Below are 25,439 nucleotides of genomic sequence, written 5' to 3' on the forward strand. Positions count from 1 at the left end.
GTTTTCTCCGTCTGGGCAAACTGTCTGGGTAAGTGCAGAGCCAAGAGCAAAAGGCTCAGGGGCAAAGCTGGGATTGTGTCCCCTCCCTCCGCTGTCTTCACCCTAAAACATAACATCATCCAAACTAGGTCCATCTCCAGGTCAGATGGCCCTCCATCGCTTTTGACATAAAGGAAAGGGGACTGTGGTATTTATGCTTAGACCCTGTGACCAGTTCTCCTAGGAAGCCTTAACCAAATGGATTTGCTATGGAGACTGAGACATGCCAGTTGGAGTTGTCTTAGGGTGAACAGGCCTGGCTTATTGTTCCCACACACTGCTGATGTCACAGTGAGGACCTGTATGGCAGGTCCTAGGAAGAGACAGGCCCTGGACAGACCTTGGAGCCTTGAAAAGGAACCTGAGAATCACAGAGCAGAAAAAAAGGACTCTTGGAGGATTTTGTTGTTTTTTTTAAACTGTGCTTTATTTAGGGCTAAGCTGGAGAAAGCGTCATCCAATAGTTACAGAAGGTTACAAGGAGTTTTAGGGAGTCAGTGTGAAAAGAGCAGTTGTAGTGAAACTGCAGATGTTTTTTGTTTTTTCTTTTTTACAACATCTGGACATCCTAAAAGGAGGAGTCAAGAGAAAGAAAAAGAAAACTAAATGAAGTAAAACACCAACAAAATAGACTGAAAGAAAAGGTAGGAGGCCTGAGAGCAACCAGAATTTTGTTGTTCTAAAGGAAAAAAAAAATGGTAGTTCCAAGACCCCCCTGGCCTCCAGATGGACATCAATGAGAAGCTCTTGAGGCAGATGCAAAGCAAGTCTTCCCAAGGGTGCAAATAAATTATAATAAATATGTTATACTTTAAAATATATGTGTTCTTAAATAATTCACTGTTTTTCTGATTCTGAGTTTTTTAAGCAATGTCTTTAACTGCTCTAAAGTCATTTACCAAAGATAAATATCGTGCTTTCATTAAATAGTTTCCTTGTTTTTTTCTCTATCATTACAATTAAAAGTCCTACAAAATATGCAAATTTATTTACAGAAAAACAGAGCCGGCATCATTTAAACATCCCTGTTTTTCAAAATTCCTTGTAAACAGTTTCAGAAATTCTTCAAAGATTGTTTGTTTTCTCTCTCTTGTTTAAGGTTTTTGTGTGTGTGTGTGTGTTGTCTAGTTGTTTGAAGATGAAAAGTTCCCAGTTCTCCCTGGCCTGGAAAGTCTCCGGAACAAGCACAGAAGGCGAGTGAAGCAGAGGTGAGGAGGGCAGAGAGCGCGCATGCGCGCGGCTCCCGGGCGGGCGAAGCGAGAGGCAGCAGGACGCTTCCGGAGCGGCGCTTCCGGCCGGAGCCTGCAGGTCTGGACGGTCCAGCCTGGCCCTTGGGGACCGAGTCCGACAGCACTCGCGGGGAGACGGGATCGATGCTCAGTCTAAACTCTACAGAAGTAGTCCTACAACATCTGGGATTTTAGCATAACGCTAACTTCTATAAGGTTTTTTTTTTCCTTTTTTTTTTTTTATTTTTTTGCTTTCCTCTAATTTTTTTCTTCTATGATATAGGTATTTTAAACTTTTCCTTTTAAAATTCTGTACAACTATTATGATTTTAAGAGGGGGAAGAATTAGAAGCATTTACAGACTTTTCACAACAATTACCTTGCCTTCGAAGTCCCCTGGTTCCCCTCGTGTTCTCTTCATGGTTAATGACTTAATATCTTTGTTGCTTTCCCCAAATAACCATCAATCAATTTATCTAAACAGCTCCATCCAGACATATAATACAGAAAACCATAGGAAAGTTTCAGAGACTTCAATCGGGGTAATCAAAGCGCCTCTCAAAGTATCAAAGAACTAGTATCTTGCTGTTTTAAAAGCGTTGAAGCATTATTTTTTTTCCTGTTTTGTTTTTTTTTTTTTGTTTTTTATTTTTTTTATTTATTTTATTTTTTTTATTACATTTTCATAGAATCGCTCTAAGCTGTTTCAAGAACAGCCAGGAGGCAGGAAGGAGGTTTGTCTCGTTCCACCTCTAATTGACAGAGCTACACATCTGCAATAAAAAGTTTGGTCCTTTGGTCCCTAAATAGCTAAAGGAATGACAAATAGAGATGCTCAGTGGCGGCCTCCCAGCCGCCTGCTGGGGACCAGGCCCCATTGTACACTTGCCCCTGCCTGCCTCAGGCGCCTACGGGCTGGAAAGGGCTGGAAAAGCCCCAGGATCAGTCGGCAGCAGCAGCCCTTCAGCTTCCCCTTCTGGGCTCACGTTATTTCGTTTTAAAGTCGCGGGTATTTTGTTTGTTTTATATCATTTTTCTTCTTCGTCGGCATCTTTATGTCATGTATATTTTTCCCCAAACACGTGCCCTCTGCACTCCATAGACGCTATATACTTTTCTTGAAGAAATGTTACAGTCACACGGAGTGTCTGGAGTCTTCAGCTTGATTGGTATTGGCTGATATGTCAAAGGTGTCGTCCAACAGTTCTCATTTATAAATAGAGAGAGAAAGAGGTTTGTTTTTAATGTAGCCCGTTCAGCATCCTGCCCTAAAATGAAGAAGATCAGTGCTGATTAAGCCACGTGTGAAAATACAGAATGCATCCAAACACCAATAGAATCCTGCCTCTGGGGAAGATGGGATTTCTGGGGGGATGATAGGTGGTAAGGAAGAGAGACCAGTATGAGAATTAGTCATGATCATGATACATCCAAAAGAAATTTGTTCTTCTGTTCAGACTGAAAAACCACTGGGCAATCTAGTATCGATGATTACAGCTGGGATTTAGTTATTGGAAAAGAATTCTTGATTTGGCTTCCTTAAGAAGGGTTCTGGATTAAGGGACTGCTCGAGCTAAGGGGAGAATTTGGGACTGTGGAATAAAAATTTGTAATTAAACTTGTCCCTAGGGACCTATCCCAGATACCATATGTATACAGAAGCCTAGCAAACAAGATAACAGTAATGTGGCAGGCCAGCCCACTCCTCCCCAGCTTGAGAAAGACTAGGAGGAGGCTCGCTGCCTCTCAGGTTTTTGCCAAATTCTTGCCCAGTTTCTAGCCAGCCACTTCTTCCCCAAGGTTAGTGCTATTTGCGAGGCTGTGTGTGTATATATATGCATATCTGGATATATGTGTAGAACATATTCACCTGCACATATGTGTATATACATGGATATGTGTATATGTGTACTCATCTATGCACACACATATGCACATACATAATACTTTTCTCATACATGCCAGGGAATTTAGAGGAAGTTCAGAACTTCCAGGGATTGGATGGGAGAACCTAAAAAAAGGTCAAGATAGATTTCATTATCGAACTTAAATAATTAACTGAAGCAGTTCTTGGATTTTTGTTTCCAATGGTGGTTTTTGTTTAGTTTTGCTTTTAAGGCAAACAAAATCATGATCTGACTAGAACCAGAAGGCGAATGTTTAATCATTGTGAATTAACGAATGAAACTCATCTCCATTCTACAAGCAGCTTCCACTTAGACATGGGGGTGACTGGTTACATCAAGAAAATTATAACTGCAAAGCCCCTACTTGAGGGGACAACGTCATGCGTGTATCAATCCATGCTGGCAGGTTTTCACACTGTTGATTCAACAAACAGCAAACCGTACACAGCAGTCTAAACAATTACAACACCAAAGAAAATAATAATAAAATTAAAAAAAAACACTTGTCAAGGACCCTTTTTCAGTTGTAAATAAAAAGATGCATTTTGCTTTGTTGCGACTGTTTCTTCCAGACCAACCAAAAATACCCTCCCATGTCCCCAGCCACCCTGCCCTCCCCACACTGAATTTAGCAGAAATGGCTACAATACAAACCTTACAATTTTTACCAGGCTCTCTCTCAGAGACCTCTGGCTTTAGACTCTAACTTTTTGGCTTAGAATTTTTTTCTTTATCTTTTTTTTTTTTTTTTTACTGTAGATATTTTGGTTTTCATATTTCCTTTTAGGTGAGATTTAAAATAGACTAACTGGAAAAAAGACCAAACCTAGGAAAGTGTCAATTGAAAAAGGCCCCCAATTTTCTAGAAAAAAATAAAATCACAATATTTTCAAGTGCAAGTAAATCAACCACGCAGAAATATTTTAAGATGTTTTCCTTATTTTTAAGAAAAAAAAAGAATGGTTTATACAGTTAAACGATCCCATGTTTGATAATTGAGGAATTTGTCTTTTAGTTTTACTAATTGGTTTTTTTTGTTGTTGTTGTTCTTTTGTTTTGGTTTTTTTTTTTTTTCTTTCTCTATGTGACATCTAGAGAAGCATTTAAAAAAAATAAATAAAAATGCTGAACAAGAAAAACCAAACAACAGAAACTAAAACCACTGCAGGCACCAAGAACAAAACGAAAATGAGCACAGCAAAGAGACCGTGGCAGCACAAGGGTTAAGAAAATGCACGTGTGATCATGACTGGCCAATCATCCACGGGTACGACATCCAAGGAAAACGCTCCAATCACAGCACCTCCACGAAACTTGACGGCAAGTGTCATGCAACCGATTCTTAGCTTTGTCACATGACGCCATCATGTCACATTGTGAACTTTGAGTTGATTTGAACTTACGGATGGGGACTTTTCTCCACTCTCATGTGATTACGTGAACTTTATTCCTAGCTCAGCGCGAGACTGTGGTGGATTTGACTGGCCCTGGTTGGGTTGTTGGAATTTGGTTGAATGACAAAAGAAGAAAAGATTTATATATATATATTTATATATGGAGAGAGAGAGAGAGAGAGAGAGAGAGGGGAACAAGAGAGTGTGGGGAGGAGGGAGGGATGGGAGGGGTAGGGCAAGTGGGAGCAGAGGGGGGGGGAGTTGAGGATAAAGAAGGGGCAGGAAGAATTTAAAACAAAACCAAAAGGAGAAACTATTTATACAGCACCAGACCACAGCACCAGTCTAAAGCTGATGAAAAAAACAGCAGTCAAATCATAAGGGAGCCAAAAGGAACTCAAAGGGATGGAGGAAGCCAACAGACACAGGACATGAGCACAGCACATACATGTACACATACAGCTACTTATGCAGACACATGGTACACCATGAACAGGAGCAGAACCTCACACGGGCCCTAAGGGCACCCATCATGCGTCAGGAAGAGGAAGGGGGATAAAGGCATTTTGGTGATGGGGGCCAGAAAAAAAAAACTACCAGCCCCTCACACCACCATAGCCAGCAAGCAGATCTCGGGGAGCAAGCTCCATTAACACCTTGGGTTCTTTCTCCCCCACATGTACAGCTCTCCTCACCTGAGGGCCTGCAGGGGAGCCACTGTGCCCTGGTGGGCTGTGCAGGTGGGGACTCCTGAGGTGCTTTGCCACCACAGCCGAGTCTACCTGGACAGCACCCTCCCGCCTGTAGATCCTACCTCAGAAAGGGTGTTTCTGGGTGGCAGGGGCACCTCCATGTTCACACCTCTTTGCTCCGGCAAACCAATGCCGTCGTTTTAAAGTATATTTTATCAAAGTCCCTAGCGTCCTGTGACGGTCTGAGCACTGCCAGTTTTCTCTCCTGATTACTTCAGACTCTGACTCGCCCACCAGCTGGCCCAGCCCAGGTAGCTTCTATGCTGGTCCTCAGAGAGGCCTGCAGCCCTGACTGGAGAAAGTATCATGCAGAGAGCTGCAGGGGGCGGGGAGGGGGCTGCAAAAGGCAGTGCTGCGCTGACCTTGTCTCCTGTTGCTCTGTCCTTGGCTCTGTGGACCTCTCCTCCATCCTCCCACTGCCTTCTCCAAACTATCACCAGCAGCATTCCCACTGTCCCAGCTCCCTAGCAGGAACCTCCGGGTGAAGAACAATGGCTTCCCTCTGTAGGTACCACATTGCTCACTTCTGGGATTCTCTGGCATCTGTGCCGCTCCAACTCCCATCCCCAGGTTGTCTGTGAGTTTGCTCGCTGCTCCCTGATTCCCAGCAGCACTCAAGCCTGTGCCAAGACCTGCACATCTCAGGTTTGTCTCCAGGGTCTCCAACCCACAACTCCCTGTGCAATCCACTTCCAATCTGTCTTGGTTTCTAGCCTTGCACGGGTTGGGCACACACAAGGCCCAAGTAGCCAGTGAGACAGGAGACCATCAAGAGAGGAGAGCCTTGTCCCCAACCTCAACCCTACCCTACTGGGACTTCAATCTGTGGAATCAGCCCCTAGCTACTATGCCTGAATCTCTCTTCCCCAGATATGTCTCAAAGTGGCTCTGACTTGGCCGTGGATCATCTAGTCTGCTTGCACATCTTCAGCCTGCTTACTACTACAGGGTAGCCACCTAGTCCAAGGCTTCCCTCCTATAACGATGAATACCTCTAGCTTATACCTCCTCCCCTATCAGCACCTCCCACTGACCTACTGGCATACCACATTCTTTTGAATTCAGTACGTGTGCACGCGCATGTATGCATACGCTGTTCCCTCCTACTAGCAGCCCCTCAGCTGCCTTGAATAGCTCCATCTTCTCTTTGAGCCCCCCTACCGTAGCTTCTACACTCGTGGGTTGTAATGGAAGCGTCACTAAATACTATCTGAATGAACACAAAATGGTAACTTGATCATGTTCTATCACAGCTTAAGACGGCCTATCCTAGGGAGGAGGTAATCAGATGGCTGGTTCCAAAGAAGTTCAGGATGCTGTGGGTGAGCAGAGCTGTGATGAGGGCAATAGTCACCCATTCCCCTTACGTGAAAGGAAACTAGGCTTCTGGCTTCAAATTTCGGCTCCATCTCTCAGTGTGCTCATCTGTGAGCTGGGAATTCTGACACTACTCCCTCGATAGGGAGTCAGCGCTAGGTAGCTACACGTTACCAACTGCTACCTGTCAGAACAATATAAAAGTCTGTGGTGACCATCTTCATGGCCTCCCATGTCTGAGTGCCAGCCGGATCTACCCTGTAGCCCTCTTAATTCATACCTCACACGGCATGGTCACCTTCCTCCATCCTTCCTCTAGAAATTTCTGACTTTGAGGTAACTACTCTTGCTTGGACCATAAGGGTAGGATAGGAGCTGCTAGCAAAAAATACCTCCATGTTCGTCCAAATCATCTGATCACCTACAAAATCATGGTTTTACTAGTAAGGAAGTAGAAGCCTGCACTTTGGAGCTTCCTGACTGAGTCGTTCCTCTCTGGGAGCACATCTATCTGGTGGCTGCATCTTGGTGCCTGTGTGTGCATTCCTCTATGATGTAACTCACTCATCTCTGTATCCCCAGACCTACTCTAATGCCCACTGCAAAATGCTACTCAGATTCTGTGAACCACCGTGCCAGAATCTACACATAAGGCAGAAATAGGCAGGGCTGGGGAGTGAGGAGGCCAGAGTCAGCTTTGCTCTTTCGGGATTAGAGAGTGCTGGGCTAGTTTCACCCAGAGGGAAAAGACCCTTGCTCCAGCTGGTACAGAAGGGTCTTGGGGACCTCTATACCCCTGTAGGGAAGTGTGGGATGATAGGAGAGACCAGAACCCGGAGGCTCTTCCCATACTCCTGGTCCAGAACTTCCACTTGCATGACTTAACTCGGACATGCCCAAGACTCTCTGCTCTCCTGTCACTAGGGCTGAGTCGTGGGTGTCACCTCAAGATCCCCTCTCCTTTCCATACCTTCTAATGTGTCAGGAACTATCTTCAAAGTGTGTCTAAATGCTCACACTACCCGATCTGCAACCCCCCCCCCCCACTAAGGTCAATAAAACAGATCTCTGTGGCAGCCCTTACAGCCTAGCTTCAAACTAACTACCCCAGCACCCCTGAACAACTTTCCAACACCCCTTCCCATTTCAGAGGAGGGCAAAGTCCATGCAGTAACCTACAGGCTCCAAGCACTGGCCTTCCTCTCCCCTGGGTCGCTCCCACGTCTCAGTCCTCACTGCAACACCCTTAGTCCCCTGCTTGCTACTTACACATGCTGCCCCTGACCTTACCCCAGAGGGATGCCACTCATCTCCAACTCAGGCTGCTCTGGAAATCGTCAGTTCACCTACCATTCCCATACCTACCAATACCAGGTATCTCTCTCCAGCTCTCCCTGTGTCCTCAACACAGTGCCCCAGGCACCGCACTGCTAAATAAAAGGAGGGGGAGGGTGGAGCAGGCCTGGGCAAGCAGAGACCAAAAGTGGCCTAGATCTCTGGTCTGTGACTAAGCTGTGGATTACTGGGGTGAGCAGCATCAGGGGGACGGTGGAGATGGACTTGATAACCTGGAGCAGTCCCTCAGTTTCCCCAGTAATCTGCTCTGCCCGGGAGAAGACAACCCAAAAGGGAGTAGCTAACTGCCTCAAGCCTGGGCAGACGAGGTAGGGTTCCCAGATTTTCAATACTGTACCTTCCTTCCTCAGCTGTGTTTCCTCCTGCTAAAGTTTCTTTGGAAAATCCCTGCCCCTCCTGTCCTGGCTAAACTAGGGCATCTACTGGGGAGGAAGTCAAGGAGGAAGTCAACAGCACCCTTCCAACTGACCTGAGCATGCGCGAGCCAGGGAGCCTGGGAACAGGCTCAGCCTGAGGCTCTTCCTCACTGCAAGGCCTGAACTTGCGGTCTGCTCACTTAGGGTCCCTGGCTAACAGGACCACAGTGCGAGCCAGAAGGCGCAGGCCCAAGGCTCCTCTCTCTGCTCACTTTCTCAGAGGTTCCTCACTTCCACCCCTTGTGTCCTGGAGGCAGAGGGGACAGACAAGCCTGTTTCTGCCAGGATGGTCTAAGTTCTATGCCTGGCCTTAGGTATGCCCAGACTTGAGTCTCTTTGGCCCTATCTATGATGTGGACCTTGAGCCAGGAGTAAGTTGATCAGGGCGCATCGGGTCCAAGGCACAGGTGAGGGCCGGGCCCAGGAAGGCCTGAGAAGGCGACGGGTCCATCCAAACCTCCCGTCCCTACGCCCAAGCGCCCATGGTTACCTGTGCGAGTCCTGGTCTCCCCCGGGGGACGCTCCCGCCGGCGCTCAGTACGGGCGATTGGCGTCTTTGGGCCGCTTCAGCTGCACCTTGAGCCTCTTCATGCCTATCTGGAAGCCGTTCATGGCCTGGATGGCGGTCTGCGCGCTGGCCGGGTTGTCGAAGCTCACGAAGCCTGGCGAGACACGAGGGACCAGGGCCTGGGTTTCCACGGGGCCGCCCGGGGCCGCTGCAGGCGGGAGGGGAGGGGAGGGGCGGGGCTCGAGGCTCCGCCCCCGGCCCGGCCCGGCCTCAGCCCCGCCCCTCCGCCCGCAGGCCCCTCCCGGCCTGGCGCCCCGGCCCGGGCTCGGCTGCTCCTCGGCTCCCGGTGGCACCGGCGCCCGCCCACCCCCCACCCCGGCCGGCCCGCCACCTCGGCCCTCTCCTCCCGCGGGAGAGGGCGGACACACCTGCGGGCGGAGGAGCTTATTGCACACTGTCCTCCCTGACAGGAGGGGGCCTGGCAGCGGGAGGGCACGGGGTGCCGGCCTGGGGAGAGAGAGGAGTGCGAGGGCCGGGAGGGAGGAACGTCGGGGAAGCCACTCCACCGCCCGGTCACCCCCACCAAACCCGCCTCACCCCTGGGGCTGTGCGCAGCCCTCACCACTGTGGGAAGTTTCCTAACTAAGCACACACCAGGTGATGTGTTCTGTACCACCCTTCCTAGGGATGTCGACCACCTTCCACTACAATTCTGCTCTGCGCTTCGCTTCACTGCTAACCAACACCGGCAGATAGACCGGATTGTGGCTTAAATCGGGAAGTCGCATTTCCTCATACAGACACCATGTGCCCTTGAGAAAGAGGTTTCTGTGGTCCAGCGGGCTTATAGTCAACCCGCTAGGAACCAGAACAGGGGCATCAAGTAAGAGCGTGCCCTCTTGCCACAAACTCTCCAGGATATAAACCTTCAGAGCGTTGTTTAATTCATCCCATTTCTTCTGTAAAAATAGACCTAAGTCCAACAATTGAAACCCAGCTTGGCTGACATGCTCAGGCTATACACAGAGCACGCTTGTCTCCAGATGGATGTGAGATAGATAGGAGGTCATTGTGTAGCCAGACTCCCGTGTGAAATAGCAGCTTTCATGCATATTTGCTACGTACCTAGGGCCTGCCCCTGGCTTCATGCTAACAGCTACACCCCCTCTCCTGACCTTTTCACTCTGTTACCTCCCTTTCCCTTCTCCCTCTCTCCCCAGACACTGCCTACATCTGGCTCTTCTCTCTTCCTCTTGTTTCCTGCCTGCGTTGCTCAATTTATTCATGCAGCCATGTACCATGAAAGATGGGGGAAGAGGGTGTATTCGTCTCACTTGTGCATATGTGGACACACGGCATAAATGATGAATCAGAATCAGAGCACAGACAGACAAACAGAGCGTCAATGTGTACACCAAATCAGCTGACTAATTAGCCTCCAGTTGCACATCCGCTCTTACTGTGTCCCTCCACTGACCTGTGTGTCTGATGACTAAAGTTAGGTGCTCAGCAGACCGAGCACAGCTTTCAGTGTGAGTGTAAGTCTGTCTTCCCTACTGTCCCCAGACTAAGGAAGACAGATGAGCCTCTGCCCTGACTCCACCCCCACATGAGCACCTTTGATACTGACACTCAGGTGTGGTGGCTCTTTCTGACAAAAAAGAAGGGCGAAGCCGAGAGAAGAAGCTCAGAGTTGTCTGGGGTGAAGCCAAAAGAAGGAATAGTCACCTACTTGGCAAAAAGTTTGCAGTAACCAGCTTCCTTGAGAAACAAGTGCTTTCTGGGAGCCACAGAGTGTTTCTGAGCCCAGGGGAAAAGGCTGCCTCATCTAGCTTCAACCAACTGCCTGCAGCCTGGGCACCCCTGTGAGGATGGCTCTGGGCACTAGGTCCCATGTTTGTTCCTTTGTCAGAGAACCTCCTGTCCCACCCTCAAGAAGTTCCTGCCTCCCCCAAACTGAAAAGCTTCAGAGGTAGGATGCTCTCCTTCCAAGGTAGGGACATTTGTGCGATGCATTCTGCATTGAGGCCCTGGAAGGCTTTGTTAATAGTTAGGAAGACTCTGAGGGGTAGAGGTTACCACAAGACCATGATCATGGCCACACATTTTTCATAAGAAGCTATGGCACCTACAGAAGCCCTGTTCTGTCTGTGATACAAATGTCACTTGTGAAGTAAAGCACAAATGAAAGTTGGGCTTTATATACATTATCCTAGTCCCTAAAAAAGCCAAACCAGCCCAAGTAGGGAGAGACACAACTGTCTTTTTTTTCTCCATTTTTCCATAGCCAATGAGAAATGAGACACCGGGGCAACTCTATGTTATTGAAGAAGTGTGAGTTGCCTGTGACAGTTTCCATGTGAGAGTGTACAATGGTGCTAAGACTGTCCTAGGAAACACACCCTGAATCCCCAAGGTCTTCATGATTCCATACTGCAAAGTCTTTATGCTCAATGATTCATGGTGCTTCTCCACTCTGTGTGCATCCTTCCCTCCTCCACCCCTCCTCCACCCCTCCTCCATCCCTCCTCCACCCCTCCTGCACCCCTCCTCCACCCCTCCTCCATCCCTATGCTCCCTGGCTGTCCTCATACACCCAGAGTCTGAGAGTCAACATGAAGTTTTAGCAGACTCATCCCTGGCTCCATGCAAGGCACTCTGTAGGGCCCATATTCCTGGTAACTCATGAGTTGATATTGCCCTAGGAGAATGCTCTGGCGGAGGTGAATGAAAGGAAGAGAGATGGACCAAGAAAGAGTTGAGAGAAGAGGTGTGAGCATGAGAGAGGATCCCATGACATCTAGACCTGTCTGCAGAAGTATACCACATAAACAACACATAATATGCCCAGCCAAAGACTCCTCACAGAATGGCACTGTCTAGTACAGAGCTCCCTAGCTAATACTGCGAGCCCTCTTGTCTCCCCAAGTCTCATTTCCTGTCCTGTCCCTCTTCTCATTCCAGCCACATGCCCCTCTAACCTTCTCTGGCTTCCTTCCTGTTTCACTGCTTAGTATCTTACTGCGGCTAAGTAGCTGTGGCCCCTACTGGGCTCACAGCTTAGATTTCCTGAGGGCAATCTCCTCCTGGCTCCTCAACAATGCCCGCTTTGGTGGCCTGGAGTGGGTGTAAGGGTGGGGTCACTGCATGGCATGAAGGGAGCAAGGAGCAGGGCAGGCATAGGGAAGGTGACTGGACAGAGAGGTGGAGAGATGGTAGGGAGGGCCTCCTTTGGCTGACTGCCCCTGGTTCACTGGCCTTTACCCTGGGGGCTCAAACCAGACTCTGAGCACGAGAGGCTATTGGGAAGAAGAGACATGCGCTCTGGCTCTGCACGCTATCTCCCCACCCCCAACCACAGTGACCCCTTCCCTTTCTTGGCGGCTTGAACTGGGCTTTGGGGCCTAGAAAGGGATTTCTTGGGCTGGGGGATGGGAGCTGAGAGGGGGCAGAGAAAGCTGAGAAGCCAAAGAAGAGCGGAGCAGAAGAAAGGGACTGAGAGATGGAGGCTGAGCCCAGGAGCACCTGGGGCAGTGTGAAGGAGCAGGAGGAGTCGGTGGGAGCAGCCCCCATCCTAGGTGAAGCTGAATGGTTTGTTATCTTTACCCACCAAAGCATTTACTTTGGTTAGTCGCCCGATCCACAAACACTTTCGAGGAGATGACATTACCGAAAGGGAGGAACATCTGCATCAGCTCAGCGTCCCCAAACTCCTGGGGCAGATGGTAGATGAGCAGGTTACAGCCCTCGGGCCCTGCGGTGAGGGGAGGGGGTGGGCAGGGAAGAGGGATGGCAGGGATGGGGGGAAGAAAGAGACAGAGGAAAGGTGAGTGAGTTAGGCAGTGCAGCAGGGAGGGGAGGTTGGGGCTAAGGCATGAGGGTGCTTTGAAGAAGCAACCCCCAAAGAATGGGGGAGGTTTACTGGGCCCCAAGTATTAGCTCTAATCTCCACTTGGCTGTGGCCAAGTCCCTTGATCTTTCTGAGCCTAGGTGATCTTTCATCAAGCACCAATAGTGGGCGCCCTAGCAGCTCTGGGCTGGAAGGGCAGAAATCGAGAATGGGGTGACTATGCTGAGACCAGATCAGCTGTGTCCCTGGAAACAAGGTGCTAAGAAAAGACTACAGAGTTTGTGGGTATCACGTACTGCCCAGCCTACGTTCTAGGGAGGGCTGAGAAAATGGCCCTCATCCTATGCTGGTGACACTTTACTTTCTCTGCCTTTCAGGCTCAACTCAGGCTGGCCAGAGAACCTAAGGACCGGTACACAGGCCTGGTTCTTTGCCTGGTCTGCAGTCTTCACATAGATTCCTTCCAAAGACAGGCATACCTTGCTTCATATCTTACATTCCTTCCTAGTCTTGATGACAGAAAACAAGATTCTTTTCCCTTCCCAATTTAGCACGTGGCACAGAAACCCCTTCAGGCTCCACAGTTGTCCGGGCACCCCTTAGATGACCCCTGTTGTCTTTTGAACAGCAGCCAAAGCACTTTCACCTTGGGAACATCCTTAGGCACTTTCTATGGGACTCACCCTACTCTTGCAGCATCCTCTGGCTTAACTACACTGTCACTACTTTGCAGCTGAAGAAACTGAATTCCAAAGAAATTAAGTCATCTTTCAAAGGACATGTTGCTGGTGATTGTGGAGGTGGAGGAGAAGAAGGGTGGAGCCAGGGTATAAACCCAGGGGTGGCCTTCATAATGTGAGTTCTGCTTTCTGAACCTTAACTTTCCAGGCTTTTTTGGGACTTTGTGGACTTTGTGTTCTTGGAACTTGCAGATAAAGCTGGTTTTATATATGTATGTATATATGTATGTATGTATGTATGTATACATGTATATATATACACACACACATATATATATATAATGGTCAAAGGATCAATTTTAATTAAGTAGAAATATTTGCTAGTCTGTGTCCTGTCATCTTAAAAAGCACCTGCCATATATCCATTAGACTCTGAGATGACTTGAGGCCTCTTCAGTGATGATACCTAAACATAAACTCCAGTGAAGGCCACAAGACACCAACATGGCTTGCCACCAGCTACATGGCTTAGGCAGTCAGAACCTATTGTCCTACTCAGTTAGGACCAGTGGGGCTACCAGATAACTCTCCATGGGGACAAATAACTGGCTCTGGAAGCTCTTCTACCCTCCCATTGTCTTCCTCTCTCTGATTACCCCACCACTTCCAGTCCCAGAGCTGGAAGAAGATTGCCTTGCCCATTAAAACCATTTGCTAAGCCACTGAACTTTCCTGTTCCTGATAACCCCTCCTCCTGAGACCTCTGTCTGATGATGGTGCATTCAGAATCAGACATAGATCTGCTTCCTTTCTACCACCCGAACTTTAGTGACCCGTCCCTTATCCTGTCTGCTCCAACCCCGCCACGTTCTTGCTACTGCATGCCAGCCAGAGGTACCTCTTGATGGTCCCTTGATAGGACCACCTTGGAGGAAGAACCCGCCATGCAAGACAATCTAAGTAATAGTTCTCCAGAACTCCTCCAGATCTTCTCCCTAAACTAGCTCCCCTGAGACTTCTTCTGACCTTTCCCTTCTGGTGGCCCAAGTCCGTATTGGGCTGGGTTCTTTTTCTCCACATCTGAGAGGTTTTCTCTCCAACAATAAGGTCACTCTCTATGGCAGGGCCATCTGCCTTCTCCCATCCATGTCTCTCCCTGTGGTCTAGCATATGGCTTCCCTCCTGCCCTCACCCACACTCTCCAGGTCTTCCTTGATGGCTCTATTCTACCCCATGCTGAAAGCAGCCTTGAAATTGAGACCCTGACTCTAAATTTAGATTCCCCTGTGTCCCTTCAGAGACATCAGCTCAGTTTTGTCTTCAAGGTATGGCTGAACACCCTCCTGTGTTACTCTAACTGGGATGCTAGGAGCCGCTACTGTCCCCATAATTAACAGTGATCTTGCTCCCCAACTCTTTCTGCTTTGCTGAATTCACAGAATCCAGTCCAACCCAGAGCCATGGTGACAGGTAGCTTCAGAGACAGAAAGTGGCTCTCCCTGACCACACGTAGACCCAGGCGGAGCTGCAGCCATAGTCATCCCAGAGATCCTGTGCCATCTGTGCAGCAGGTGGCCTGGGGACGGACTCGGGAATCTGTTGGTTTTCAAGCTCAGCTCAAATACTAGGAGCTGGCAGATGGCCTTACCCAGCTACCTCTGTGTTCTGGGAGAGGTGAGCATGTTGTAAGAGAGCGTCTGTAATGGAGCTGAGCAAATCAGCCTTTTTTTCCATCCATGCCTTGTACATCCAGTGGGACCTGGCTTCACTTGCCTCTGCTCCGCCTCTCTGTCTATCTCCTGGGCCCTAGGCTCACCTTATGCTTGGTGATGTCTTTTGTTCCTGATGTCTCTTACTTGCAGTACATACTTCCCTACTTATGTGTACTAGACTCTTGTCTCCTTCCAAGTCCCAAACATGCTCCCAGTGTCCTAACCAAACGGTGTATGCAGCATAGTTCTGCCAGTTTCTGCATTCATGCCTCACTCCTTCCTGCCTTTTGCTTCCCTAGGGAACCCATATATCATAGTCAGGGGAAAGGGAGGGGTCGGGGGTCTATGGAATATTTTGGCTCCAAGGAAAGAACTTGTGGAGTCCAAGAGGTCTGTAGCACAGGGCTTTGTACGGGGAGGAGAGTGTTGCTAAGGTCGCACAGAGCTGGAAATAGCTACATGCACAGGGTAGCACAGAATAGGAATTGGGAGCAAGGAGGCAGGAAGCAGGAGACCTGAGTTTAAAGACAATAGCAAGGGCTATCGTGTGTGATGGGTTAGTATGGCACTAAGATGCAATGTACGTGTGTGTGTGTGTGTGTGTGTGTGTGTGTATGTGTGTTTGCATGTGCAGCAGAATTCGGGGATTCATAAGCTTTTAAGAGAGATTCATAAAGGGATCTGAGTACAGTGAGAAGTAAGCAAGTAACAAAAGTCATGAGGCCTTTGGGTACAGCTCTCTGCTCTGGTCTTGGATAAGCAGCTTCTGGCCCGATTTTTTTTTTTTTTTTTTTTTTTTTTTTTTTTTTGTGGTTCTGACCTAACTGAGGAAGGTCTGGGCTGCAGGAAGGCAGGCCCCAAGGCTACAATCCAGGGAAGGCTCTTTGGGTGAAGCAGAGCCTTGAGGGACTGCTCCCCTTGCCCAGCTCAACGATGGAAGTAGGTTCTCAACTACTGCAGAGCATAGGGATAAGGAAAGGGAAAAGCCCACCACGGACCTCTTGGGTCCCGGGTATGGGGAAATGTGATATCATGTAGTTTCTAGCAGGGCTCTGATCTTGCCTGTCCTGCTCTACCAACACTCTGACGTCTACAAGCAACCTCCCAGGGCATCCTTCCTCACCAGAGCTTCACTGTAGCCACAGACACTTCGTCCTGCGTACAGAGCCTATCCAGGAGTGCTGCCTTCCTCTCCCAATCGCCGGGACAGTATATAAACCCTGCACAGGACAAACTTGCCTCCACTGCTTAACCCTTCTAGCCATGAGCATTTATTTCTCCCTCCCCTCCACACTGGCCAAATGGTACCCAGCAAGGAAGGCAGACGTCCTCTGCTTCCTCCTACAGCACTTCCCCTCCCTGAGCTTCTCAGTGCTCAGAGCTGCCAAGGCTGCCCCACTGCTGGAGCCTCTCCCCCCTCTCCATCCCTGCTCTCAGTCACTGGGAACACAGCAGATGGACCTCAGATGGATACCCTAGGGAATGAGCCTGTATATTCTCCATGTCCATAAAGCTGAGAACTCCCTGGAGCAGGGACAAGGCCTTCACCAGCAAATGCATCCTCAACCTCTCCTAGGTCTTGTTTACGAGTGACTGAAAGGGCTTGCTGCCAAAGGAAAACAACCTTCCCATTCGCAAGGTTTGGTTTTTAAAGACCTCGGTACTTGTATGTAAGATGTGTCCGACCACTAGCAAATGATAGTGAAACGTGGGGAAGGTTGCGAATGGCCTTGCAAATGGCTTGCTGGCCCCTGGGATGTGGCCTCTGATCATCTGCCCTGGGCCAGGCTACCATTTTGATTTTCAGAGCTGCCCACAGGATGCATACCTCCTTGTGTGCCTAGGCAAAGACCTCTTTTTCTAGCCCTGTAGTTCTCCCACCCACTTTCATGCACATCTAACCAAGGTTCTGTCTGGAGAGGCCAGAAGGCCACATAAAGCATCCTCTTCAGGGACTGGGGAAGGGAGGGACCGAGACTCACCTTCTCTCTGTTGCTGGGGAATCATTGGCGGTGGCTGAGGAAAGGCCTGGCTTATCTGACCATAGGCAGCAGGGTAGGCAGCTGCTGAAGAGCCGAAGAGAAAGTCAAGAGATGGCAACAGGGTGCAGAGACACAGACAGGGTGGGAGGCCAGAATAAAGAGAGAGAGCTCAGTGTCAGTTAGTGAGAGCCACCAGCCAGAAGATGGACAGCAGCTCAGGCAGTTCACAGAAAGCAGTTTTCAGTTAGGGAGACGTGTGCACACAGGTAACTCTAATCTGAAACAGCGGACAGTCCTAACCGACCTGACCGAGCCTCACTTCTGCTCAGATGAAACCTGGTGGGAAGGGAAGCGTTGTCTGACGGAATATAGACGATTGTTCCCCAGGAGTGTACCTGATGTTCTGTTTGGTTGGAAAAGGTCAGAAGGAGGGTGGGAACCATCTCTCTTGGCAGCGCAGCCTGGCTCCCACAGCTGCAGAACCTGAGGTGAGACCTGGGATAGGGCCCACAATAAGGGAGCTTTGTCTTGGCTCCAGTTGAGCAAGAACAGCTTTCCCTAAGCTCTGACCTTGTGAAGTAGTCCCATCATCCACAGGGGGCCTCACTAGATCTCCAAAACCATCAAAGAAGAGCCTTAGCCAGGCCAGACAGTGGGCATGGGCTGTGTAGGGATGAAAAAAATATGTAGCCAAGTGTCGGGACAATGGAAGGGTCTTGGCTGATAGTTTGGCTGGGTTTTGTGACACCTGGCCTGCTGGCCCCAGGCCGCCTCTTTCTGCCTGCCTGTCCGCTTTGCTGCCTCTTCTCTGAACTCCATCTTGCTTGTCTGGAGAGGAGAAGCCGCTTCCCCTCCAGAGTCCCTCCTCCTCTCAAACCCAGGCCTCTGCTTCCTGGGTTAGAGACCATGAACTGTACAGAGCAGCAACCGCCGTAGCCCTGTCGTAGCTGATGTAGCATGAGACCACCAAGCACATTGGTCCTGGCAATCAGTGCGATGCAGACAGAAAATCAAATGTGTCACTCTAGCTCACTAAGTCAGGGAGTTCTGGCCTTCCACCCACCCCCCATGCCACAGCACCACGTAGAGAACCTGAGGTGAAAGACAGCCCAGCCGTGATGGAAGAGAATATCTCTGCCAGCACCTCACACCCTCCTTACATCTGAGCTTCTACTGCTCCCGTCCTTCCTATGCAAGGCTGGGAGCAGATTTGGAGAGGAAGGCACCGCTGGTGCAGGTATGTGGAGACCCAAGTACATCAAGTGAAAGAACCAAGAGTCCGCATGGATACTAACGTCCTGCGTACTGCTGCACTCCAGCGTACGCCTGCTGCAGAGGGTCCGCTGCGGTGGGGCTCTGTGCTACAAGAAGGCAAGAAAGCAGAGGTCAGTGATGCCTGCCCAAATTAGCCCCTGTCCCCCACAGTGCCTATGGGGATACTGCTGTGGCTGTTCTGCCTTCTCTAGTCACCACAGGCTGTCCCTGAGACAGGGCAGCCGAGAGCTGGGTTTTGTTGGAGTTTTCGCTTCTGTGACCAGAGCCTCAAGCAGCCACACAGCTGTACGTTCTAACTGGGAAATGCATAGTGAAGCTGGCCTGGGGTGGGCTGACATCAGTTCATGCAGAAGCGGATGCTGGCTGGGGAGTGACACCAGGCCATGAGGGTCTTGGTGGAGAGACATGAGGGTCCTGGCTTGAACAGGGATTATGGAGCCAGAGGTGGGGGCCTCTCCATCACAGATTCCCAGGGAATGCAGATTAAAACAAACAAACAAACAACACCAGTTGTAGATTCCATATGGGTGAAAGAAGTGCTCCGGGAGGACTCACTCTGACGCTCTGTCCCTGTGCTGGGTAGTTTTTTTTGTTAATGTGACAACACCAGAATTATCTGGGAAAAAGAGCTTCAACTGAGAAAATGCCTCCATCAGACCAGCCTTTAGACACATCTGTAGGGCATTTTCTTGATTAGTGATCGATGTAGGAGGGCTCATGCTCATGCTGGATACTGCCATTCTTGGACAAATGGTCCTGCGTTGTCTAAGAAAGTGGGATGAGCAAATCATGGGGAGCAATCTACTAAGCTGCACTCCTCCATTGGTTCTGCTTCAGTTCCTGGCTCCAGGCTACTGCCTTGGCATCCCTCACTGCACTGTAGCCCTTGATGCTTTAGCCAAATAAACCCTTTCCTTCCCAGGTTGCTTTCTATCACGGTCATAACCACAGCAATAGAAGGCAAAATAAATCACTCCCTTTGTCTGCCACCAGGGCTTAGAGAAAGATACCTCCCAGAGAAATCAAGGAGCCAAAACCAGAAGAGCTTTGAATCAAAACTTAACAAGACCTTTGGGGTAACAGGACTGGAAAAGTTTTGCTTTATCTGTGGCCTTTGTTGTTGCTAAGATCTCAGTAAAAGAATGAAGTATGGGCCAGCAGTGTGCACAGCCCTTGGTTACCAAGGACAGTGATGGCTGACTGGAGAAAAGGGCTGGTCCATGAAAATGTCCAGAGGTAGATGTCCACACACACTGGGAGAACCCACTTCATTATGTTTGAAAGAAACAGAAAAACCCTAGGTGGCAGAAAAAGGCCTCCTGGGCTGGAGTGCCCTTTGACCCACATCAGCCAAGCCTGTCAGGCTTCAGTGCCTTTAGTAGTGAGAACTCCCAGTTCCTTATGAGCTCCTGTCCATGAGCCTTTGGCTAAATTTTCTCCACAAAACAGCACCTGGGGTTCAGAAGAACCTTGAGAACAGCCAGAGACAAAAGTTCTTGGAGACAGGCAGGTGACAGATATAATACCTCCTCGGAATTATGTGTGTGTGTGTGTGTGTCTGTGTGTGTGTGTGTGCCTACACACACACACACACACACAGAGAGAGAGAGAGAGAGAGAGAGAGAGAGAGAGAGAGAGAGAGAGAGACCTGGGGGAGGGGGGGAGAAGGTGGGGCTCTGCTTAGCAGAAGAACCTGAACATGGATCCTTTGAGCTATTTCCTACCTGGGACTATCCCAACCCAAAGTCTAATCCCTACATTTTCCTATGGTAGAGTCTAGAGCCAAGAACTCCAAGCTGTGATATTTGGCAGAGATAATTTCTGCTCCTTTTCACCTGTCTCCTTTGCTTTCTTCTGAGCTCTCTAGAGTGGCAGCCATATCTGGCTTGTTGTTTCAGTCTTCCCAGATGCTCACCCATGTAACACCTTTACGCTTGTAAGAAATGGTGCCCTTTTCTTACTGCACGAAGTTTGAAGCCAATGTGCAAAACAATCTGCACAACTTAGAGGCAGTGCCCAGCATATTGCTAAGAGCTCAGTCAACAGTGCTTTGGGAGGAAAGTATAAATAGTTCTTGGTGCTTGACAGAGCCGGTTCTTTGAGGGTTGTGTGTGGCTGTTAAAACCACACACATTATGTACTTCCAACGTGGTTGTGTGCAAAATGGGAGAACAGCGAAGCAAGTGGGGCTAACAATTGGAGAGAAGCATGCGGAGACCCCTCTCTGCTTCTCAGCCTAACGACCTCATTAGTAACTGCCAAAAAGTGAGCATTTTGAAGGATCTCGCTCATTACGGTGGCTCCAAACTACGAATTTAAAGATGGTAAATTAATTTTTTTAATGTACTACATTTCTCCTTTCCTTCCCTTCATCCCTCCTCCTGTTCTGTCAGGGAATTGTTTATGGGATATGGCAGATTGTTACAAATAGGGGAAAGAAGTGTCTCCAAGCTCCATGAGAAAAATGACTCACAGATGTCAGTGAGGGTGGGGACGGAAGTGGAGATCCAGATGGGCTTAGAGGCAGGGAAGAGTGGAGGGAGAAGACACCCAGATGTGCCAGCAGCAGCATCTTTCAGCCGACAGGCCTGAGATTAGCAGGGTCACTTCTGCCTCCAGCAAGCCAAGCCCTTCCTCTACCACCTGTGCCAGGCAGGAGTCCCCATCCTTAAACAGAGCACCAAATCCCCTGGGCTCTAACAAGATTGGCTTCTTGTGCTTATTGGGCCTGCCTCCTAACAACCCTGCCCCTTCCCAGCTGGCCTTTTACTGCTTCTTGGTCTTCAGGACAGCCTATCCTAGGGCTGCAGGACTCTTACAGGATTCTCTAGTCATTTTCAATAGAGAAGATTCCCTCTCGATCAGACTCAGGTGCGCTGTTTAAAGATGGAGTATAAAGGGAGATATTGTGCTCTCACCCCAACTTTGACCTCCTAGGAGACAATTTAATGTCCTAGAATCTTAGCCTCTAGTGAAGACTTGGCTTTTATGATCTTCAGAAAGGAGGACACATCTCAATTATGCTAGTCTAGGACTCAGGACTCAGCCATGGTATCTGTCATCCTTCTTATGAGAAGTCCTTCAGGACAGCTACATGCTCTTGCTATATGACTTCCACTGAATTTGATAAGAGCAAAGTCAATCTGCAGTCAGAACCAGGATTCATTTTCACAGTTCACCACCTAAACGCAGACCTAGGAGCTGTCCAACAGGAGATGTAGGATAGGAGCTGTCCGAAGTGCTGATCCATTTTTTTAAATGTGTACCAAAAGACTGGGCTGGAATGAAATGCCTAGACGGTCCCTCAAAAATCTTCAGATCCTTCCCCAGTGAGTCCTTTGTTGTTTATCACTAAACGTGGTTATTCTTTTGGTTCCTGCCATCCTAGCTATTACAGCTTTAGTTACTGGCCGCTTCTCTCTACCTGGGTTGTACAGTTGCTTCCCGTGTCTTTTCTTCCTGAACACAGTCCCTGGAATAGAATTATCTATTTTTGATAAGAAGATACTCCCAATGTTATAACTTTGGTCCTTTCTCTCTCATTATAAGCTCCCTGAATTGGGAAGGTGGCTGGCCCTCTTTGATCACACTGGTGGTTCCACTAGGTCATGATCAGAGGGCCATAATTGTGTATTCCTTCTTCTAACAGTAGGGGAAGAATGGACAAGATGTCTGCTGCTTGGGGAAGGAAAATCTTACCTGGGTAAGGGTGAATGCCATTGGCAAACACAGCTTCCGCAGCAGGCTGCCCATTGGCCTGTGGGGGGAGGCCGGTGAAGCCGTTCACCCCAATGGGGGACGGGATGCTAGGCACAGCTGGTGCAGTGATGCCTGGAGGTGTGCTGCCACCTGGTTTGGGGGAGGCATAGGGATTGGGGAAGAGAGAAGACAAGGGCAGAAAAGGTGAGGAAGGTTGAGCATGGAGTTCTACTTTGCAACTTCACAGTATTGGCCCTCACACAGCTACTCCATCTTGTTGGTAAGCTTTGCCTTAGCTTAGTTTCTTGATTTTAATGTTTTCATTCATTCTGGATTATTTATTGTTCAAGGTAGAGCTCCTGCTCCATGAAGATTTCTCTAACTACTGAGTGTTATCCTTGAACCTAGATAGAGCACACAGACTCAAGGTCCTTGACCTTGACCACACGTGGCCCTTTGTTCTTTTTCAGTAGATCTTATGTACTCCAGCCAAGTCAGGATTGGCTGGTCCTTTTTGGGTCCATAAAAAGGCTTATCTGCCTCTCCCACGAAGCTCTGCTATTCAACCTGAGGGAGACGTGACAATTCAGAGTCTAATGAGCCCTATTTGGCTTCCTTCAGCAACAGTAATAGCAGTGGTCACAATAGTGTTGATTAGGGTCAGATGATGTATTCCATATTCCAGGTGGTAGATAGAAAGATAGAGGAGTGTTATTGTGTTGAGGCCTCACAGGACAGAAACAGTCTCTATACTGTAGCTGAGGCTGACCCACTTCCCAGACCCATGAGTGTCCCTGAGGTTGGGGACCAGAACTAAGTGATACGATGATGCTCTCGTTGAGCCTAGGGACATCTCAATTTTTTGTGGCTTTAAGATTGGAAAGGAATATCTGGACCACAGGAAGGTAATTTCTGTGGTTAGGTACAGAGAGTCTGATAAAAGGGAGCCCACCCTATCAGTTCATCCTTAGATTTAGAGCCTAGGGTTTCTCAGTGTAGACCCCTTAATCATTTGAAGCCAGATAGTTCTTTATGGGGAGCTGACCTATACATTGCGAGATGTGTAGCAACACCTCCCTGGCATCTACACACTAGATACTAGCACTCTCTATTATGAGTTGTGGCAAACAAAAATGTCTGTGGACATTGCCAGATGTCCTAGGGGTGGGAGGCAAAATTGTACTGGACAAGAGCCAAGAGCCAATCAAAAACATGTTTTGTGAGATGGGTTGATTCCAGTGCTCATCCATGGATGACTCATGCGGTTCTCAAGCTGATTGTGTAGTTTCTTGGAAAATGTCCACTCATCAAGGTTGGCTTAGAGAAAGGCCATGGCAACTGTACAAGCAGAACCATGCTGAACCTCAAACAGGAATGTTTTCATGTCATTGTCTTTTTACAGACACTGGTTGTTAATAAAGAGAAATTAATTGTTTTTAGGCAAGGACCGTGGACGGACAATTTGAGAGAAACTATCTCCCCCTGAAATCTTATTTCGGGTTTCATGGTACCCATATCTCATCTCCCCCTGGGTTCCTCCAGATTAGAATATTTTTGAGACCCCATGAGTCCTTACTATAGAATGAAACGTTAGAAGCTGTAATGACACCCGATCCTGGGTCCTGCTATTCTTTCCCCAGGTCAGAGACTGATTGGCTCACCTGAGGTTGGGGTCATAGGTGCGGCTGCCAGGCCGTTCATGTTGAGGGCCGCCATCTGCTGCATCTGGGCGGCGGCGAAGGCAGCCATGGGATTCAGGTAGCCTCCTTGAGCGACCGATGCCATGAGGGCTGCTTGCTGCTGCATCAGCTGGGGCAGAGGGAGTGGAAAAAATATCACATGCTTCCAGGGGGGCAGCCCTCCCACCAGGGGCTCAGCTCCTGGGCACCAAATTCTGGGCCTCGGGAAAACTGGTAGTCTTTTGGTCTCTACCCCTAGAAAGCCCTGAGGCCTCCCTCTGCTATGGACCTGACCGCTGGTTTACAAAGAAACAGTAGAGCCTCTGGAAATCTGAGTTTTGCAGGGTGAAGGAAAGGGGCTCACTCTATGTGTGCTTCCCCAGTCTGTGTAAGGAGTGTTATTCTAGGTAATGGCACCCAGACTCCTACAGACATGTTGGATAAGCCATAGTCAACAGGGTAAATTAGGGTTCAGATTCGTCACATAGAATAGACAAGAGAAACACGACTAGATCCCCAAATGTTATCACAACATTTGGGTGAGTGGGGATGGGAAAGGCTGCTGGAAATACTCAAAGCTAGACTCTGCTCAAAAGAGTTGCGTTTGCAGGGTATCTGGAGGACTTCAGCGCCCCATGCAGGAATGGCGATTACACGTCTGGGGATAGAAGAGGGCAGTATTTTAGGGAGGACACAACTGTGGAAGAGTCAAGTTGTTGGGACCAGAGACAGGGGAAGAGTGGGTATTTGGGGCTTTGGGTCTCCTCACAGTTCCCAACAGAGGTGACTGAGAAAAATCTCTGTAAGTAGAGTTTGTAGAGTGGGGTCCGCCTGACAGTTACTGCACTGGTGCTTTCTAGCCTTCACATTTATTTGGAAGAGAATGAGGTGCAGGGTGAACCATCTGTCAAGGGTCTTCTCTGGGAACTCCTCCTTGACAATAAGGACAGCATCCCATCTCCTCCTGACACCCCTCCCCCCATCTGGATCTCTTAATTTCGGAGACCACACTCTCTGTGGACAAAACAGCGTTTGGGTAGGCATTCCTGTTCTCTGGAGCTGGGGTGAGAGGAACTCCTTACCAAACCCCTGCCCACCCTTGCCCCCACTTACTGCCTGAGCGTAGGCGCCATAGGCTCCGAAGGGGATAGCCATGGGGTTGAACATGCCCATCTGGCCAGCCATCTGCTGCATCCGTCGCATTGTGCGCTCCTTGTCAGTGTCTGCAAACTTGACCACCAGGCTGGAGGAGGCTCCCTGCAGCCAGGGTGGCACATGAGATCTGCTTGCTCCAGTTTTCACCCCTAGAGTTCATGCCCTGGCCAGCCCCACACCCCACGCTTTCTGTCGGGTGCTATAGTGAGGTCACCCACGGGTACCATGTTTAAACCCCACCTTTCCCGGGTTACCTAAATCTACCCTGTTTTGAGAAACGGTGGTAAAGTTGATGAGACCCTGCACGCATCCCAAGGGTCACACTCACAGGCATGGTCTGGCTGCCGTGTAGAGCATTGATGGCGGCTTGTGCCTCGGCATGGGAGGAGTACTTAACAAAGGCGCACCCTGTGGGGGATAGTACAAGTTGAGCCATGGCCCTGAGAGCCCAGGGAGAGAAACAGAGAGACATACTGGACAGAGACAGGG

General features: G+C 49.2%; 1 protein-coding gene across 26 annotated transcripts in view; it reads right to left on the bottom strand.

The window, feature by feature from the left end:
* Positions 1-525: 525 nt before the first annotated feature.
* CELF4 (CUGBP Elav-like family member 4) overlaps positions 526-25,439 on the bottom strand; it is a gene marked incomplete at both ends in the record, with an annotated part of 273,049 nt that continues 248,135 nt past the window's right edge. For 4 of the 26 annotated variants that reach the window (XM_080919926.1, XM_080919921.1, XM_080919916.1 and 1 more), the window contains 10 exons: positions 526-2,536; positions 8,901-9,072; positions 9,347-9,425; positions 12,589-12,672; positions 17,143-17,223; positions 18,438-18,503; positions 22,117-22,266; positions 23,778-23,925; positions 24,909-25,052; positions 25,279-25,358. In XM_080919926.1, the coding sequence (XP_080776052.1) occupies positions 2,510-2,536; positions 8,901-9,072; positions 9,347-9,425; positions 12,589-12,672; positions 17,143-17,223; positions 18,438-18,503; positions 22,117-22,266; positions 23,778-23,925; positions 24,909-25,052; positions 25,279-25,358 (1,031 nt within the window). Of the gene's footprint in view, positions 2,537-4,608; positions 4,663-8,900; positions 9,073-9,346; positions 9,426-12,528; positions 12,673-17,142; positions 17,227-18,437; positions 18,504-22,116; positions 22,267-23,777; positions 23,926-24,908; positions 25,053-25,278; positions 25,359-25,439 lie in introns of those variants that run through there. The other 22 variants (XM_080919925.1, XM_080919920.1, XM_080919914.1 and 19 more) reach the window with 11 other exon arrangements.

This window comes from Micromys minutus (genome assembly GCF_963924665.1).
Source record: "Micromys minutus genome assembly, chromosome: 8".
Lineage (NCBI taxonomy): Eukaryota > Metazoa > Chordata > Mammalia > Rodentia > Muridae > Micromys > Micromys minutus.